General features: G+C 29.0%; 1 protein-coding gene across 3 annotated transcripts; it reads right to left on the bottom strand.

Moving 5' to 3' along the window:
- Nucleotides 1-3,513: 3,513 nt before the first annotated feature.
- Nucleotides 3,514-7,413, bottom strand: LOC114191626 (putative polygalacturonase). Of its 3 annotated transcripts, none has more exons than XM_085675430.1 (7): nt 7,228-7,363; nt 6,854-7,072; nt 6,001-6,309; nt 5,411-5,531; nt 5,116-5,290; nt 4,960-5,030; nt 3,514-4,638 (listed from the first exon to the last, which is right to left on the bottom strand). In XM_085675430.1, the coding sequence occupies exons 2-7, from the start codon at nt 6,860-6,862 to the stop codon at nt 3,965-3,967; spliced, it is 1,359 nt and encodes a 452-aa protein (XP_085531556.1). In that variant the 5' UTR covers nt 6,863-7,072; nt 7,228-7,363; the 3' UTR covers nt 3,514-3,964. The 3 variants fall into 3 exon arrangements, with proteins under 3 accessions (XP_085531556.1, XP_027936725.2, XP_027936724.2); XM_028080924.2 differs by having other exon boundaries at nt 7,224-7,359; XM_028080923.2 differs by lacking the exon at nt 6,854-7,072 and having other exon boundaries at nt 7,228-7,413.
- Nucleotides 7,414-21,709: the final 14,296 nt, after the last annotated feature.

The following is a 21,709-nucleotide window of genomic DNA, read 5'->3' as shown; positions in this document are numbered from 1 at the left end:
CTTACTTTTTTATATTTATTTAGATTTAAACTCATAGTTAAATTTTTAATAATTATTTTATATATTTAAAATACATTAATTTTAATATTTTGAAATATGTTAAAAAAATAAGGGTTAAATATGTTTTTGGTCCCTCAAGTTTTAGCGAATTTTGGAATTAGTCTCTCATCAAAACTTTATACCAATTTAGTCCTTCATCTTTCAAAATGAGTGAATTTAGTCCTTTTAACCAAATTTTGTTAAGTTTATGTGACGTTTCAAGTGCATTTCATGATAGTATTTAAGTTAACATTGAAGCAAAAATGTGTCAAACAGTAACTTAAATACTATCATGAAATGCACTTGAAACGTCAGATAAACTTAACAAAATTTGCTTAAAAGAACTAGATTCATGCATTTTGAAAGATGAAGGACTAAATTGGTCAATAGTTTTGATGAGGGACTAATTCCAAATTTTGCTGAAACTTGAGGGACCAAAAACATATTTAATCCAAAAAATAATATATCAAACATATAGTATTTTAAATGAATGATAGATAAATAATATAAAAAATTCTGTAAATATTACGACTCGTGCATTCCATTCATATTTATCAATATATACTTTCAACTTTGAACTAAATTATTCCTTAGTAGATGTCTTTAGTTATTGCAAAGTTTGCATCGTTCTTTAAATTGTTTTAAAGAAGGAAGAATAATTATGAAATTTTTTGATTTGTATAGAAGAGGAGATATTGTATGTAATGTAGAGCACTACTTTAAAGGTGTTTGAATGTATGCTTACAATGTATGTACATTGTACTCGCAATAACAACATTCTCATGCAATATTTCTTTCTCTTCCAAAACATTGTTTAGGAATATTTTCAAATAGGTTACTATTACTGTTTTTATATTAGCAAAGACATTTGGTTCTAATTATTTTGTTTTTTTAAAACTTTAACTCATATTTGTATTATCATTAAATTGTAACTAGTGAAAATAAATGTGCTAGGAAGTGGACATTGAGTTTAATTTAACCTTTCAAAAATGGTATTGTAATACATGTGTGTGTACTTTTATCTTATCATAATAAATAAATAAAAATTTATAATTATTATTAAAATGAAAAATTTTATTAAATATATAAAAAGTATGTCCTAAAAAATAATTATAAAAAATAGTTATAAGATTTAAAGGTAAAATGATTAATAAGGTAGTTTATGTTGATAAGGGTAAAATGGATGGTGAAAGATATAAAAAAAAAAGCTATCAAGTAGTTACCAAAAATAGTACCCTGTATTAGTTATTATAGATGTAAATGAAAAAAAGTTATACAAAATGAATTTTTAAAAACACATTTAAATTCTTTTATTTATTTCATGTAAGAGATATTGAACAATGAATTTTGAATTGAGTAACCGTGCTGAACTACCCGTATATACTTTGTGTGATGGAAATATTATATGACTAATTTTCCTTTAAAAGAAATTATCATTTCAAAAAGAAATCAGATTTACAATTCAAGCATATAAATTAAAATATTAACCATCAGTTATTTATTTTCAAATCTTTATTATCTCTTTGAACTGTTGTTCTCTTAAGTTTTTTTATTTATTTATATTTATCTTTTTGGAATCTATTCTTATCATTTTGATAGTGATGGTCAATTATAATCGATTATAATTTGAATCAAAATAATTTTGTTTTCTTATGTCTCAAATTACTTTTTTGTGCTTTTTTATATAAGTTCAAATTTCTTTTTTTCTTCAAAATGTAGGTTTCAGTCCCACATATATGAATACCTTCACGAATTAAAGAATCACTTTTAAATTAGCTTATTCAAGTCAAATTAAACTTCTCACGTTCAATCTCAGAAAATTCACAGTAATCCTGCTGACGTTTAGTCTTTAAAATTCTTATACTCCGTCCAAATTTACAATTAAGAATCATAAATTTAACTTTGAAATTCAAAATTGCTTTAACAATAAGTTTAGTTTCATCCTTCGAAGAGTTTTGAACGAAGTCCATTTCTTCCTCTTTTTCTAAAAAACAAAAAACTATAAATTTTAAATCTTATATTCAAAGAGATAAAATATTAAACTTCATCTTCTTTAACAGTTAGATCGACATCATATTTGATTAAAATAACCATTTCAAGTAAAAAAAAAGTGTAAATAACTATAAAATTCAAGTATATGACTATTTATCATCTTGGTTCAAAAAAAATGAATATATTTCTCTCTAACCATATATTTGTGTATCTGATTAAAATGTGAGACATTATTACGAAATTTGAGCTTATATTTACTTGGATCAACATTATGTTAATTTATTATTAAGATTAATGAAAAGGTCGTAAATAACATGAAGAAATATAAAATAAAATTACAATTTAGGCACAGAAGTATCTCTTTCATTGGAGGTGTCTTTGGTTTCTTTTAGCAGCAATGTTGCAGAAATTAGATGGCAGAGCATGTCCCACCCGATTAAACAAAGTGGAAACAGAAAACATAGGTTGGGTTGCAGACAAAGTGGAAGGCACTTATATTCTATCGCTTTTATTTTGCTTCATCTTTTCACTTACATCTTCAACAAAAATGGTTGGATCAAACAATCTTTAAAAGATTCTTGTAATAGACAAACTTTGCTTAGATTCGGCTTAAAGGGTTGCCCACATGGCTTTGGCTGTAGTTGGGAGTTCACAGTCCTAACCCATCACAGTTGTAACTTGCATTTTTATGATAAAGATTAACACTATCCAATCAGAGGTTGAGATCCCTTACAAGCTACAAATTTTAGCATTATTCTGTTACCATCACACCAATCCTTCGAAAGTGACGTAGATTTTATGATAATGATCACCATGTTTACATGGAAGATGTTTTTCTTTTATGGTCAAATATTAGTTATTAATGTTTTGATAACGGGAAAGTTGAATCAGAACCTCTCTCTCCCCTCTTTTTCAAACTCGCCAAATCAATTTTATAACTTCCAAATGTTAATGGAGAAGTTGAACTCATAACATTTTTCTTCCTCGTTTCCAACTTTACTATTAATCACTTTATAACTTATAACTCCAGGGGAGATGGGATTTAATGTTGCTTCCTAGAGAAAGTTAACGTGAATTCTTTTATGGATTCCCCAGATGGCTGGAATTAGTGGTGACTAGTAATAACCTTCCCACTGTCACCATGATAGGTTCAGTAATGAATAGCTGTCTAGCAATTGCAAAATGCTTGAGATGAATCAAAACCACTAACCCGACACTAGGACAAGAATCTTTCATCCTTAATTCTGGTGCACTACCATGTTCATTTGGATTTGTAGTACTTGTCGTCTCATCTTAATATTCAAAGCTGATAATGTCAGGAAGTAAAAGAAAAGGTTTTGTAATCTAATAATCTCTTTAGAATGTGGTGTAAATGTAAATCTGATGGTAAACATTTCTTAGACCCAAAGGTTTTTCTCTCCCTACTTAGACTGGAAAGTTATCATTTATTCTAAATTTTATCAATCCAAAAAGAATGCAATATCAAGAAACAATGAACAAATATGATTAATCCAGTGGTCTAACATAAAGAGAACTATGCAAAGAAAACCTTAGTTTTGTCAAAACCAGCACACCAACACCCTCACAATGGCCTGCTATGAACAAGAAAACCATGTAGCACTCCATATTATACACGGTGAGTTGAAAGAGAGTAGCGTCTTGGGCTGTACACCAACATCAAAAATTTCTTTTACATGAATGAAGAAATCGAGGCTGTACATAAATAGAATATTCAGAATTGACACCACTCTAGACGGACATTTCATGCACAGACAAGAGGAAGGTTCATTGAAATGTTGAAGAGAAAGAACATCTTTACATCAAGAATTTGCTTTTATTGGAAAATTGTAATGAAGTTCCTGATGGAATATGAATGCTGTGTCTCATGTACAGGTTGAATCAAAGGAATGACTAGATTCTTAGAGATGGTTTCTCATGCGCTTGAGACATAACTGTACGATGGATGTAGAGAAGAAAAGATGGACGAAAAGTTTAACAGCGTGTTCTGCAGGTCAGGACATGGCTCGGGAAACACCTCCTCAGAGACTCCATTTACATTAGAACAAAACCATGGAGAAAATGACTCAGAACCGGTAGAAAAAACCACATTTGAAAGGAATATAGGAGTGAAGGGTGAATCAACTATTCCTGAAAAATTCCCAGCAATAGCAACATTTGCACCAATCACATTCTCAAAAGTAACATTACCAACGACCGGAACTGCATTAGGATCATACTTGTCATCGGGATGAGACCCAGAGAATCCTGTCATGCTAATACCCAAGTAAATATTTTCCAATGTTGTGCTAGAAATGGAGATGTTTCTCATATAGCCACCTCGACCTCTAGTTGTCTTCAATTCAATGCCAATGGTCGAGTTTATAATATAGAGATGCTCAGCTGTTATACCAGATATGCCTCCGGACATCTCGCTCCCAAATGCTAGGCCAGCACCAGATGATGATTGCAGATAAACACCCTTGATGTGGACATTCGTGGTTGGTTTGCCATAAGCAACTCCATATTGATCCCAACCACTCTTCAGCACAATTGCATCATGACCGGTGCTAATATTGCTGTTGTCAATGCAAACGTGCTCGGAAGAATCTGCAAGCAGCAAATACTAATGAGTTTCATCTAGAAAAAATAGTTCACAGGACAGGTTCCAAGAAAACCATGTACATGCTAAACCACGTTTGGAATATAAAAGTATAGAGAAATATATCTTAGAATCGCATAAACAAAATCAGAAAATGGATACACGACATATGATATGATAGTTGAGAAAGGTACCTTTCTTCAATTGTTCTTAAAACTCATACGGCTAGTTTACTAAAAATTTTAGACAACTAAAAGTTCAAGATTCAAATGTGAGGGTTGTGTATTACATAAGAAAATCTGAAGTCACATAATAATTTATCAATTTACCTGGAACTATACCACTTGTGTAAGGGAACTCGGGTGGTGCATGAGCTGTTATGTTTTGGATTCTGACATTGCTGCATGCATAGTAAAAGATTCAGGTAAAACAAAACAGTTCCATTTAAAAAATAGGTCAGAGACACAATGATGAATCACTTGTACCTGCAATACACTGGATGAATGCTCGAGGCAGGAGAGTTTAAAAGGGTCAAATTTGAGATTACGATATCATCAGAATTAACCAGTTCTATAATATGTGGTCTGCTGTGGTTTAAGGAATGAGTTCTGATTAGGTCCCACCAAACAGAACCCTGCCCATCAATAATTCCATTGTCACCTGTTGCAATTATTAATTATTAAATTCACCCATTTAAGTATGATAGCACAGGAATGTTCATCAATCTACGAACACTTCAAAAAGAGAAATAACAATATTGTAATGGAAGAATATCCCTGCCTGTAATCACCACATCACTTAAGTTGCGTCCATAAATCAAACTGCTATATCTCCCACCTGGAACATCAATTCCCCGACCATACGAGGGTAGGGGATCCACTGCAGGCCAGTGTGCATAATCCTGAAATGATACAAAACAAAAGGCGTGTGTAAAATTTTCTGGAGTAAGCAGAATTGGCATTCCAGTAAACATTGTATATTGGCAGTTTCCGTCTGCAGATTGTAGAAAAATCACTTCATGTACACTTTTTATGCTCCAGAAGACTAGCAGGATTACAAGATTAAACAAGGTTAGAAGAATGGTGTTGAAGATTTTATTCTGTTTCTCCTTCTGAGTTTTTCTTAGCAGAGCTATTAGATACACACATAAAAACACTCTACTGGTAAGAATTTGAATAACATTAGCCTTACAAGCGCAACATAGATTTGATTGAAAATATAAAATGCTGCCAAATACTGAGTGCACGAATTTCCCACCCTGATTGAATTTCATGAGACAATTTTGATAGAGTGCAAGAAACAAATGCATTAGGCAACCCTTAGTTTTTGTCTATGAAATGGAGGCTAAAATTCAAGTTAATGATTAAAACCTGCGATGCAATGATGGTTGCGCCTCTTTCAAGGAAGAGAGTGAGGTGGCTGGTAAGGTTAAAACTTCCGGTAAGCCATTTCCCAGATGGAACAAATAATTGAGCACCACCTTTGTCGGCAAATGACTTGGCATAAAAAACTGCATTTTGGAATGCAACTGTGTTCAATGTTTTTCCATCTCCAACTGCCCCAAACTCCAAGATCGACACACTGTGAGGCCTAGGATTCAACACTTTCTGTTTACACGGTCCATGATCATCTTGACCTCCCACACCAGTGCTTAATACTATGAGTAAAAGCACAGTTACCTAAAAAGAAAAAAAAGAAAAGGAGAAAATTTAAAGCACACTGCTAATTGGGTAAGAACAATAACAAAGGCAATGAGGACATCAAGACATAATATGATGAAATTAATGTCATTAAAACATCCAAAAAAAATAGAGCTTCAAGAGCAACATAGATACTCCATTTGGGCTTCCTCCTGAAGAGATTTTGCCTTCTGGCCAGAGAACAAAGCGATTGCTAGCTAATAGTAATTGCAGAAGCAAAGGACAAAAGACATAATTTGATATTAAAGGTGCGAACAATTCACATTTTCAAAAGGAAAGAAACCAGGAATATTTGTGGAACTACCTAACAATTAACAACACAAATTTAAAGCAAGCTTACTAAACCAGATATAACATTCAGAAACGTTCGAGGAAAAAACGCAGGTCAATTAATAGGTACAGTCAGGATAATTAGAAACCTAATTGAAACATGTAATTCAAACTAGCATAGGGTTGATATTAATAGAAAAATTCCAGCTAGAGACGTTTATTAAAAGGCATGGGATAGGAGAAAGCAATAGACCATAAACATTGATGAACGAAATCTCTGGACCCATTTTTCAGAGACACGAAAACAATGTCACAACCAATCAACCACGGCGCAATCAATCACCGACCAATATTCACTAAATTCGCTTCGGCGAGATCCCTCTCGATTCGAGAATTGATCTTGACACCAAAGGGTTGACATAATTCACTACGAAAACCCAAGGCATTAACCACAATTTAACCTCGGAACTCACTGCAAAATCCAGAACAATCACCGAGATCAATTGTGGGTGTTGGGTAAAAAAAAAAGTTTTTTTCTTTTACGGGTAGAAGATAAATGAAAACAAAACAACCCCACCATGAAAAATCTGTTTTTTTTTTTTTCTAATTTCTTAACAACGTACTTACTAGCCTCTTCATGGGTGTGTTCCCCTCTCCGAGAAAGAGAAATAGGAAGGTGAGAGGGAAGAAGAGTGTGGAGTGAAGAAGAGGGTAGAACTAGCGGAGGAAGAAGAACATAGGGACAGAAGAAGAGGAAGAGAAGAAAGTGGTATTTCGTATATAATGCCAACCAAGTACTAGAAACAATAAAACAAACAGGGGGAGGTAGTCGAATGCGACTACAATAAAGGAAAATGCCAGCTCCGCATTTCATTTTCCTTTTTTTATTTTATGTACTATATTAATTAATATCAATTAATAAACAATTTTCCACGCATACAACAAGGACACTGGACTATAAAATATCAACAATTCTCACTCTCATTTTCTCCTTAATCTTCTCCGTCAACCACAAAATATCAATTTTATGGTTCCCTCTTGCCGACACACAAAAAACAATTCCTTGCCACTCTTTAACATATCTATTCATTTAATCTCTAAATTTATTTATATATATCTTTTTCAGTATTGACACTTATTGGAAATTATTTGTTTGATTTTATTAATTTAGAAAGTGTTTGATAGAAATAGCATATTTTAAGAATGAAATTAGCGGTTTATTTAATCGCTGAGGTCAATGTGATTGCGAGTTTTAAGAAATAATAATTTGGTGTGGTGAGGGATACATAGAGTAATTAATGACGTAATTGTTACTTAAGTGACATGTGAGTGTGTGAACAGGTGCCAGATTTGATCACTTCTCCTCCCTCTGTCAATCATTGCTCTGATATAATATAATAATCTTTCAGAAATGCTGTTGGCTGATTTAACCTTGTCTCCAGTATCAAAAATAGATAGGGGTACCACAAATTTTACATTGCTTTCTTTGGAATAATTTCTGCATTTCTCCTCTCAGGAAAAAAAAAAAAAAAGAGATTCTTTTTTCTAATGTGTCATATTTTCTTTATCAAATACTTGGAACATAATATCTTCTTCTTTTCTGAACTACTTTTCTTTTCTCCATATTTGTATAGATTATTTAATTTAGTTTCTATATTATTATTAAAATTTTCAATCAAGCTTTTAAAATTTTTAAAATAACGTCAACTTTATTTTTCAATCAAATTGGTCCAATTGACGATTAAAATGTGTATAAGTGATAGAAGAATATCAGATTAACTGGATCCATTAAACGCTGATCATAATCTATTAAAGTGTATCTATGAATTATAGAAGATTTAAGATACCTACAAAATCGATCAACCATGTACGGTTTATTAAATACATATAATTCTTAAGATAAAACATGGTTTCTAATTTCATATATAAAACATAATTAATATGCCATAAATATTCATTAAGATAAAACATATTTCTCAACATAATGAATTCTGGTTAACTTTGCATCCAAATCTCTCTGCTAGTTTTTAGTTTTTTTTTTTTTACTTTTATTCTTCAAATTGTTTTATTTAAATTTAATTATTTTTTAAAATGTAATTTTTTCTTTAAAATTTAAAAAAAATTTAAATTAAATAAATAAAAAATATTTTCAAAATAAATAAAATTATCTATAATTAAATTGTAAAAGTTATATATATATATATATATATATATATAAAATTATAATTTTATTTTACAGATACACATATGTATTTCCACTAGTTATATGTAAAAGGTATATAGTGTTAGTACTGTTTTATAAGTTAAAACAAAAATAAAGAATGCAATGAGGAAAATATCAAAATAAAAAAAAAAAATCAACATAACATATTGTCACAGAATAGAAAATACTATGAGAATCAGGCTATAAAAAAGTTACTAGTTAAGCGAATGGAGTAAAATACATAAGTTTGGAATTGTTGGATTCAATAGTATCAAATCTAAAAAGAGATAAAAAAAGTTATACATTATGCACTAGAGTTACATCAATGTGAAAGCGTTGGTGTTATTAAATTGAAGAAAGTTATAAGGTGAACTTGATTTTATCCATCTAGTATTCAACCCTAGAAAACGTGTAAGTTAAATTAGCTTCCAAATTAACACAATGGTTGACCAAAAGAACATATATAAATGGAAAAAACATTATAGACTTCTAATAAAACACAAGACACTGCTAGGTGTGAAACTTGATTTTCAGTTGTCAATGCATTATTCGGCCATTACTACAAGTACCTCCAACAATATGAAAAATCACACCACCCATTAAACCTATAGTCAAAATAAAACCAAGTTTTGGTATGATAATGGCCTACATACAAACAAACATGTGCATGTCTTTAAAAAACTTGACTTGCTAAATAAGAATTGACTTTAAAAATAACAATGACAAATGGAAATAAAATTAGTTAACTATTAACAAAAAAAAAAAACTAGAGGATTGAACTTATATTTTATATTTGTGAATTATTAGAAAGTAATTATTATTTATTAACATGTTCACTTGCATTATTTTACAATTATTAGACAAGAATATAAAAGAGGGACCCACAACAATAATGTGTGGAAAATGCTAGGCTGGAGTTACTTGGCTTGCCAGATCAGAACATGAGGGAGTTTCATTGTCTTGTCCCACCAAACCTATCTTCTCTTCACTCTTTCTATTTTTTTATTCTCCAAACACTATGCAATTCAAACCTATCTTATCAGTTTTTTTTCTTTTTCTTTTTCACAAAATATCCATAGAAGAGAAAATAAAACAAAATTCAAAATTTTTCATATAATTTTTGTAAGTTTTAATTTTAACCTGTACATAAATTAATTTTTATCTTTTATTATAAAAAAAAACTTACTAATATTTTTTTCTTCGGAATACATATATATTGTTATCCCAATATTGAAACTTATTTCAATGTTAGGTTACTTGTATTGGGGAAGACTATACCCTTATTTCACTAATTCATGAAAAATGCTAATAAACAATAGACTCTTTGTTCAGATTAACTTTCTTCTAAGTGTTGCTTGCTTGTCATGTTGTAAAAAGTGGTTGATTTGAAAAGAAAAAAAATATATAACAAAAATGAACTTTATGGTATAACTGAAGAAAAATGTTGATTTATTTGGCTTCAAGTTTATCCACTTCACCAGATGAAAAACCTGGGAGATTTAGGTTTTAGAAGAAGAACTGAGAAACCTAAGCAAAAGAGACAAAAACACAGAGAGAGAGAGAAGAAAAACTTGGTATGATAATTGGGTGATGATAAGTGGTTGCGGAGATGATAAATTTGGCAGAAGAAGAAAGTTGAAGAGTGTATTTGGAAATAGCATAGCAGTATGAAAGGATTAGGGTAGGTGAGTGAGAAAGTGAGAGCAGTGACATGTGCAGCATTTAAATTGTGGCACTATTCTTCATTTAAAACATATTTTGTATTTTGGTTATGATAATATGAGTTTTGTCATATACTCTCCTTTAAAGGTGTGATGGTTGCAGCAATGTCAGGGCCCATCCTTCTAGAGCGACAAAGAATCCAATGGTTTTGCATTTATCAACTCATTGCATATTTATTCATGTGCTGCATCTTTAACTAATAATATTATTATATCTCACACTTTCTTATATTATAATATAATATGCATAATGCTTCGTTGTTGCATCTCAACTTCAATTATTGGAGTGCCATCACCTCCTTAATTACACCCTTCCACTTCAATACTGCTCACCTAAACTTTTTTTGGTAAAACACATATACTGTTATCATATGCGTCTGTCTACAAGACTCTTGTTACAGGTTAAAAGAATTTGAAGAATGATTAGTTCAAATAACATTAAATTTTAATATTAATATATTTTTATTAAATTAATTATAAAATTATATTTATAAAAAATGTTTAAAATTTTTTTATACTGATATATTTTTATTAAATTAATTAGATTATTATTAATGTCTATTAATTTTCATTAATATTAAAATGATGTTTTATAAGTTATATTTTTTTTTTCGTAAATTATAATTTTGTTTAAAAAAATATTAATTATCTTTTATTTATTTTATAATTAATTTTGATTTCTATTTTATTTTTCTATTTATATGGGTATTAATTATACTTTTTATCTTTCTTTATTTTCTTCTTCTTTAGACTTCTTCTTTTGAGGATTTTGACATATTTCATTCATTAAATCTCATATTGCCTATACGTATCAATCTTTTTATCCTTGTTTTAGGTTTCAGGTTAATATGTTTTTCTTTTTTTGTGTTGATGTTGTTTTTATTCTATTTGTTGAATTTATATTAGGATTATAAATGCGTTTCTTTTATACGGTTTTATTTTTCAATATTTTTCGATTTATGGCTTCCGAAAGTTTTTCTAAATATATTGTGATGATGAACTGAAACTTTTACTTGGATTGGATTGCAAAATTACTAACCAGATTAGGGTTTAACCTTTTGGTGAATAATAAAGATGAAATCTCTAATGAAATAAACGATGAACAAAAGTTTGAACGGAAGAACAGTGTAAAAGTTAAATAAAATTAATTATGACAATTTAATAAATAATATTATATAAAAAAAGTTCAAAAAATAAATTTTAAATAAAATGTCTCATTCTTAATTTTGTTTCGAGCCTCCCAAACCCTTGAGCGACCCCTAGGTGGTGTGGGTTGAGACTCGATGATGGGTAGTTTGAAAAAGATTTATTAAGAAGATATAATATTAACGATACATTTTATATAAGAGACTTACATTATTTTTAACTTGATTTACATTAAGTTGATGGGTCTTCATGTGGTATGTTGTTCGATTTTCTTGTTTTTACATGTGTAAAGAAGAGAAGAAATAGAGAATTAGGAAGGATCAAAGATAGAGAAAGATGATTTGTATTGTGTGTTTAATAAAGAATATATCACAATCACAATAATACAAGAGAATAATATATATATATATATATATATATATATATATATATATGGGTTAAATATGTTTTTGGTCCCTTAAGTTTCAGCGAAATTTGGAATTAGTCCCTCATCAAAACTTTTGACCAATTTAGTCCTTCATCTTTCAAAATGCATGAATTTAGTCCTTTTAACCAAATTTTGTTAAGTTTATCTCACGTTTCAAGCGCATTTCATGATAGTATTTAAATTATTTACACTGTTTGACACATTTTTGCTTCAATGTTAACTTAAATACTATCATGAAATATGCTTGAAACATCAGATAAATTTAGCAAAATTTGGTTAAAAGGACTAAATTCACGCATTTTGAAAGATGAAGGACTAAATTGGTATAAAGTTTTGATGAGGGACTAATTCCAAAATTCATTGAAACTTGAGGGATCAAAAACATATTTAACCCTATATATATATATATATAAATACATATGTCAACAAATTGTGTTTACATAATATGTCCCTTAAACTTATGATTGGATTTAGAACGACCATGAGTTTAGTAGTAAATTTTTGGAAGGAAGTTGTTGAAAGGAGATTTGTGAGATTGTTAGCTACAAGGTAAAAAGTAGGAATGTCAATAAGTTGTATATGCTTTCATTGTACTTGCATGAACATAATGAAGATCTAGAGCAAAATGTTTGGACTTAAACTGTTGAACAAGATTGATAATTAGCAAAAGAACATCCAAGTTATCATAGAAGACTTGTGGAAGAGAAACAGGAACATGAAGCTCATGAAGAAGGGACTTGATCCAACTATTTAACAACCACCACTACAATTGATCGATGTTTTGCCTCGATGTTGTTACGGGACAAAACCTTTTTCTTGTGTGAGGAACAAGAAACCATATTTGATCCAATAAAAATGCAGTAGTCAAGCATTGATTTTTGATCATCTAAATTTTTGGCCCAATCAACATCATTGAAACATTTGATAGAGAAATCAATTATTAGTTGAATTAAAATTTCGTAATGAATTGTTCTAGAAAATAATATAAAATCTTTTTTACCATTGTCCAATGATTATCCTTGGGATTGTGCATAAATTGGGCACTTTATTGACTGAAAAAGAGAGTTCTGGATGAGTTATAATAAGGTACTGTAAAGCACCAACTATTAATCTATAAATAAATGGGTTATAAAAGGCAGAAGATCCTTCTTGTGTGAGACATGGATATAAGACCATTAAGGTGGGTTTTGGTTTTACATCCAACATTTGAGTTTGGGATAGAAGATCATATGCATATTTGGATTGAGATAAATGAAGAGAGCCTTATATAGTCCACAAAACATCAATGCCTAGAAAGTAATGTAATGAAATGAGATCCTTCAAAGAAAAGTGGGAGCTTAGAGACTCAATTAAAGAATTAATAAGAGAATTATTAGTTCTAGTTATAATGATATCATCCACATATATTAAGATAAGAATAGATGATTTAGCATAGAACTTAGCAAACAAAGAGTTGTCACTTTTGGTGGTCTGGAACCCAAATTGAACTATAGTCTCACTAAGTTTAGTGAACCATGATCTTGGAGCCTGCATAAATGGATTTGTTGAGTTTGAGAACAAGGTGTGAATTTTTGGAGTCAAATCCAGGAAGTTGTCTCATATAAATAGTCTCAGTCAGTGTCTCGTGAGGAAACACATTATTTATGTCAAGTTGGTATAGTCCAACGTTGAAAAATAGTGAGTGTTAGAACAATACATATATAGAAGGTTTTACAACTGGACTACAAAATTCATTATAATCTACACCTTTCGTTTTATGAAAATCTTGTGCAACATGACATGTTTTATGCCTTTGAAAAGAACCCACCAACAACCAATGATAATAATATTATTTGGAGGTGAAACAAGCTCTTTGGTGTTGTTTCCAACAAGAGCATGATACTTATCTTGCATATCCTTTAACCAACCAAGAACATTAAAAGCTTGTTTATAGTTTATTGGTTTATCAAGAGAACACATAGTGGCAACACGATAAACTTTAGGCTTAAAAATACCATCCTTGGATCGAGTAACCATAGATTGAGTATTCAAAATAGGAACAACATGTTTAGATTCATTGTTAGTAGAATAACAAAATATATTTTGAGATTCATTTTAGTAGAACAATAAACAACATATACCCTTTATGTTGAGAAGAATAACCAAGAAATCAACACATGCTATTTTGAAAATCAAATTTATGTTTATTATAAGGCCTTAACAATGGATAACATGCACAACGAAAAATCTTAAAGAACTTCTAGTCAAGTAATTGATTAAACAACAATTCATAAGGTGTTTTATAGTTAAGTAAAGGTGTAGGAAGAGAACTAATGATTGTTATCGCAATAGTGAAAATTCTTTCCAAATTGAAGAGGAAGAGAAGCAACAGCTACTAAGGACAACCTTGTGTCAATAATATGCCTATGCTTTCTTTCAACAACTCCATTTTATTAATGTGTGTGTGGAAATGTAAGCCTATGCTTAATTCCATAAGTGTGAAGACAAGAATCCAAAAATAAGAATTCTTTATCATTGTGAGACTGAATGCATTTGATTTTATGGAAAATTTTGGTTTACAACAAAGCACTTAAATAACTTAAAAACAAAAGTGGCTTGAGACTTATTGTGAATAAGATATAGCCATGTGTATTTGGTATAAGGACCGAGAAAAGAAATAGGAGACATCAAGCCCTATCAGATGAAGGAATATATGCATGACCCTATATATTAGTTAAAACTAATTCCAAAGGTTGAGTATAAAATGTACATGAAGGAAAGAAAGACAATAGATATGTTGTCTCAAGAATACAAGATTGACAAAAAAACTTAACATTTTTACAAGCAATATTACAATATTTCATAACTTTGTGAATACTAGCAGAAGAAACATGACCAAGCCGAAAGTGCCATACTTGAAAACGTTGCAACAAAGGAGTGAATTGTGTAATTAGTTAAAATTTTAGGATTTGAACGTTAAGATGGAAAAAACATATAATCCATCCTTAATTTTTCCGTGAAGAATAATCTTCTTGGTATCTTGTGTTTTAAGAAAACATTCATTAGGATAAAATTCAAAATAAATCTTGTTGTTAGATGCAAATTTTGAAACACTAAGAAGATTATATGTAATGTTGGGTACATGCAACAATTGATTTAGAAAAAATGGATGAGATTTATTTGGAAGAAAACATTTAGTAGAACCAATAGGTTGAATAAACATATCTGACCCATTACCTATTTTCACAATGTTGTTACCAGCATAAGGAGCTCTATGAATCAAATTAGTGACATCATTGGTGACATGATGGGAGGCACCACTATTCGGGTTCCATAGTGGATTAGTGGATGGAGCACCAAGCAAAAAGGGTTCGATTTGTGTAGGAAGGGTAGAAACTTGAGAAGTGTGGGCTTGCCTATTGTTTTGATAATTTCTATGCCAATATTCAATGGTAGTGTGACCAAATTTGGTATAAATATAGCATTGGATCCACTTATAAGTCCAAGAAAAGGTAAAAGAATTATTTGAATTTGATTGTTGAGTAGAATGAGATTTGTTTCTTCCACAAGCATAACCACCACGAAAAGAATTGCATTGGAATTTTGACCTTTACCATTTTTTGAATTCTAGGAAGTGATGTCATTTTGAATAATAATTTGTTCATGAGTCTTGTGTCTTTCAAAATGTTCTTATTAGGCCATGAGGAGAGCCCTAATATCTTCTATAAAATATGGATCAATTCTTAGAAGAACATATGTTACAAAGGAGTCATAATCATTAGGTAACCCGTTAAGAATTGCTTGTATGTGCTCATCTAGAGATAAAGAAGCACCCACAGGGATAAGCATGTCAATAGTCTTTTTGATGTCCAAAAGATCGATCATTCTTGGGAACCTTTAGTTGAATCTTTAACTTTTTAATCTTCACTCTTGTATGTGTAACAAGATAAGTGTGAAGAATGGACCAAATTTGGGATGTAGAGTGAAAACCCACCACTTTTATCAAAAAAGTAGTAGTTATACATGCAAGGAGCCATGCAACAACAATTTAGTCTTGTTGTCCATGGTCAAGATACAAAGAATTTAACTTATTGAAGATCATATCAACGATGGTGAGAAACTATAGGGGAGGAGATACTTCAAGAAAATGTAGAAGCTTAAGGTGACACATGGTGGCTAGGACCTAACATTTCCATAGTAAAAAATTATCTTCTTCAAGTTTAAGCGAGATTGGTGTATTAAAGGTATGATGGGTGAAAGAAGGAGAAGAAACATATTAGGATGTGGAATAAGAAGTAACCACAACATATTGATGAGCCATAAAGAGCCAAAATATCATGTAAAGAAGAAAAGAAACAAAGAAATAGATAAGGATCAAATATAGAAAAGGATGATTGTATTATGTATTTAACAAAGAATATATTAGAATCATAAGAGTACAAGAGAGTACCATATATATATATATATATATATATGATACAAATGTCAACAAATTATGTTTACGTAATAACACAATATAGAACTTAGACTCACATTTATATTACTGAACAATCTTTCCTCTCAATTGTGAGTCTTTCACATAAGTACATTCCTTCAAACAAGAACAATTACAACCATAATAACTCACTAACGACCCTTACTTGTATCGTCGTTTATCACATATTTCAGTTACTACGCATTAGTGACCAATATGGGTTGGTTACTAAATTGGTCACCACTTTCATCAATGACCAAAATTTTGGTCACTATTTCATGTTATTCTTGTAGTGTTCAATATAAGGACTATATTATACTTCTCTTAGCCTATTACCAAGAAAACATTCAACTTTGATACCACTTATGGGTCTTAAATTGGGATTAACCATGAAGATAGCACCAATGAGACATAAGTCAAGTCCACATAAAAGATTGACACAACCTATAATTGAAAATCTTAAGCCAATGGTATTATGACATTCTTTCTTGATGTTATTCAACTTTCTCATTTTTGCACGAGGGAGCCACCCTTGTACCATTGTTCATCATAACGATCCCTCAAGCGTGAGTCCCTTAACATCGCTACATTCCTTTAAGCAAAAACATTTATGTTAAATTATTCCTTTGGTTCTCATTTTCGTAGCAAAATATCAATTTGATCCCTCAATTTTTTTTATTTCAATTTGGTTCCTATTTTGGCAAATTTGATGCAATTAAGTTTTTTCCGTTAGTGGTGTAGTAAAGGTATTAAATGGGGTACCACGTGTCAGTTTCTGGATTTTTTGAATTTATTTATTTATTTTTTTGAATTTTTTTTATTTTGAATTTTTTTTAAATTTTTAAATAAATTATAAATTTTGCACGTGTCAAGCTGACGTCATGCCATATGGCAGTGATAGTGCCACATGTCACTATTATGCCAAGTGTCATTTCCCTATTCTCAATTGGGTCCCAGTATTTTAATTTTTGTCCCAGTATTTTAATTTTTGTCTCAATTTAGTCCCAATTTTTGTAAAAATTGTGCAATTCCTCTTCAAATTTAAACCAAATTTAATTTCTATATAAATGTGCACAAATATTTCTATCAAAATTGATATTTCAAGTAAATATTTTTAACAAGATTAAGTTTATTTTAATTTATATTTTACATTAAACTTTATTTAAAATTGTTTTAAAGTTATTAATAGAAAATAATGCAAATAAAAAAAATCATAAATTATATTGATATTTTATTACATCATACTTTAATATTGTTTTTTATTTGACTTTATATTTTAAATAATTGCATATTTTAAAATGTGTAAAATTCAATAATTTCTATACAAATGTTTTAGTTGGTGTAAAAAGATTAATTATATAAATTTAAGAAAAATTAACTAGTTTATATAACAATAAAAAACAAATAAATTTAAATTTTGAAACAATTTTAAGTAAAATTGAATGTGAAACAAATTTAAATAAACTTAGTTTTGTTGAAAATATATAATAAAAATATCATTTTGAATAAAAAAAAATCAAATTTAATAAAAGTATTTGTATAACATTTATATAAAAGTTATTTTTTTGTTTCAATTTGAAGGGGATAAAATTGCACCATTTTTACAAAAATTGGGACCAAATTGAGACAAAAATTAAAATATAGGGACCAAATTGAGAATGGGAAAATGACCCCTGGCATAATTGTGACACGTGACACTATCATGGCCACGTGGTACGATGTCAGTTTGATATGTGACAATTTTTTAATTTTTTTTAAATTTAAAAAAAAATAAAAAAAAATAAAAAATTCAAAAAATCCAAAAACTAACACGTGCACCCCGTTTAACACCGTTACTACGCCACTAATTTTACCAAGATAAGATAGCATTCAACATTGCTCAATTTTAACATACAACCTGCTATAGTTAGTTGTAAATGAATCTTAGACCATGTACTTTATGTTTTTATAGTATTTAAAATTACAAAAGAAAATATTACTAATTAGTACATTGGTAATACGTTCTTTTGGATGATTTTTAGTACATTTTGATTGTAATTTCATATATATTAATTTAAAATTTAATTAAATTTAAGTTATTTATAAATCTTATTATTTTTAATAAAATTTTATTTATTTATTAAATGTTTAAAACTGAATTTTTCAATTAAATATTTATCTATTATTTTTCAAGTAACAGGATAACATGATTGTTGTCCTACCTTATCATATTACCTGCTTATCTAAATTTACCATGAATTAAAAGTTAATTAAGTCATAATTTATTAAGCAGCAGCTAGTGACATTATGACTTGAAAGGATTTTTTTCTTCTATAACGTAATGTTATTGTGAAAAGTGAAGATTGAATTAGAAATGGAATGTGCAGTGTGGAGTGTCCCCACTAGGCACTATATATGAAAGCGTGAATAATGATTGTGCACATGAAAGTGAAGTTTTGGTGCCAAAAAACATGAAGCGAAGGTTCAATTTCATGCAAAGGGAAACCAACTATGAGTTGTGAATTAAATGGAATGACATTGGATTTGGAGAAAAAAGATGTAAAGCATGTGAGTGAGTGATGATGATGCACGCCTTATTTACTCAATTTTGTCTTTCACTACCATCATAGAATCCCATGCATTCCAAGACAATTAGTAAGAGACAATAACAAAACTATCACGAAAACTACAAAAAAGGAATACCAAGAAGTGGTGTTCAACCTATGCATAACAAAATCAATGAATCAAATCTAACTCCGATTTTAATGCGCCATATAAAAAAAGTTGGGTTAAAAAATCAACTCTGTACTTCATAACATCACTCCCCAAATAAATAATTACAAGTACTTTAAATACAATTTATTCGAAATTTATCAACAGCTCATAACCTATTGATCTATAGGTTGTGTGAGTTGGATTATGTTAATTAAATGATTTATTCACATAATCTTATTTATTTTTTCAATTTTTTTCATAATTACTGTGCACCTACTATATTGAAGTCAATTGTAATTTAAAGGTGACTTCAATTTTTGTCATTAAAGCGAAATCATTTTTAATTTATATATGATGTGTTTGAAAATCCAATCACCTCATTTTATTACGCAACTAACTAACGCGAGAAACAGAATCCCCAAACATCTTCCATGAGAATAGATCGTAAAATATATTACGTTTTGAATAAAATATTATTTTTATTTATATATCATTTGAAAAAATTTAGCTAATATTAAATATTATTTTTATTCATATATCATTTGAAAATTTGAAAATGATAATAGATATTATTTTTAATAATATTTAACTAAAAAATTATCGTTATTTTAAAATTATCGTTATTTTAACTAAAAAAAGGTGCAATTATAAGAAGAGCAGAAAGCACTTGGCCCAGGTGACCGTTAATTATTTGGACAAGGTTACTGACACAAGGTTAAATACTATTGGACCTTTTCAGACACAAGGTTAGGTATTTCTTCCTACACCTCGTAGATTTCTTCTGTACCTTCAAGAATTTTTTCAAATTTAAAAATATCCTTTCACCATTTGAGAAAAGTTACAGAAATCACACTCCTAAATTTACTTTTAGATATCAATTTTCGGATAAAATATTTTCGGACATCAATATTGACAGTGGTGGATCTTGACCAATAATTATGGGGGAGCCAAATTAATATATTCAAAATTTTGAATTTGTATTTAATATGAACACCATTTTAGATACACTCTCATAATTTCATCTTTTTTACTAATTGGATATTCTCAAATTTGAATATGTTTTCCTGTATAATATTGTTTCAAAGAATTAATATCAAATTCATCATCACCTATAATTTTTGTAACCTTAAGAAATGACTACTCGAATTGAACAATTGGATTATAAGTACAATATTCTGGTTTGTGTAAAGAATTTGAATTTGTTTTCATTTTCATCTTCGTGGGTAGTTTTCCTTTTATTATTTTTGAAAAATAAATATAAATTCTTTTACTCTTCATCAATTGACCTATTATTTTTAAGTTTGAAATTCAAAAATAGTTTATCATAATCTAATGAAAAATTCAAAGATATAACTAATAAAAGAAAACTCTAATAATCAATTCATAATTGAAAACTTGTTATGAAAAAACACATAGTACATTAATTTTTCTTCTATCTTAATAAAAAGTGAACATACAAAGGCTCATGAGATAAAAAAAATAATGCTAACTATAATAAATTATAAAATTATAAATTAAAAAATTTTAAAATAATAATATAATAGAATAATAAAATGATATAGATGACAAGTCAGACATAGAAAGATAATAATTACGTCAGCCTCTTAAGAGTCACATCATTCCATTAAGAAAAAAAGTTAATATCAGAGACTTGATCGGTACTCGAGGGATCACACAAATTTATCACAACTCAATTGAAAATTATCAAATTTATCATGAACCTAAAACATAATTAAATTAAAAATAAATAATTTAATTTTTATTAATTTTTAATTTAAAATTTTATAAAATATTAAAAGTTCAATATATAAATTTTAAAAAATTAAAAAAAAAATTGGGGGGCTGTGGCCCCTCCCTGCCCTATAGAAGCTCCGCCGCTGAATGTAGACTTCCGGATATATAAAAAATATATATTAGATTTCCGATATATATATATATATATATATATATATATATATATATATATATATATATATATATATATATATATATATATATAACGCTTTCTTATATATATATTTTTTTATTTTTAGAAGTTTGATTTTTTTATCAGATGTCAACATTTATAAGTATTTATATCGGAAGTTGACATGCAAAAATAAATTTGGGGTGAGATTTACTTAAATTATACTTTTGGATTTTAAAAGATTATTGGAGGTGTAGGATGAAATTCCCAACAAGATTACTAATTCTAATTGTATTTGGACAGGAGTCAATGCATTCCTATTGGCACCCCTAGTTACTGTTTAAACCTTTTACTATTTGGTTCAAAATACTTTTGACGAAAACTAGATTTATCCGTGTTAGTGTTTTTTTTCAAGAAAACATATCACGACAAAATCTTGTTTGTGCTATACATAATTTTAAAACTAAAAAACAAACATAACAAAAAATTGTTGTTGTCTCATTATTGTTTTTTCCAATTAATACAACTTAAGTTTATTTTATTTTATTTATATTTTTAA

The sequence above is a fragment of the Vigna unguiculata genome, chromosome 7, assembly GCF_037176805.1.
Source record: "Vigna unguiculata cultivar grain cowpea cultivar isolate G323 ecotype 2 chromosome 7, ASM3717680v1, whole genome shotgun sequence".
NCBI classification, from domain to species: Eukaryota; Viridiplantae; Streptophyta; class Magnoliopsida; order Fabales; family Fabaceae; genus Vigna; species Vigna unguiculata.
Note: the sequence above shows the minus strand (reverse complement) of the source record. Positions and strands in the feature narration are given on the sequence as shown.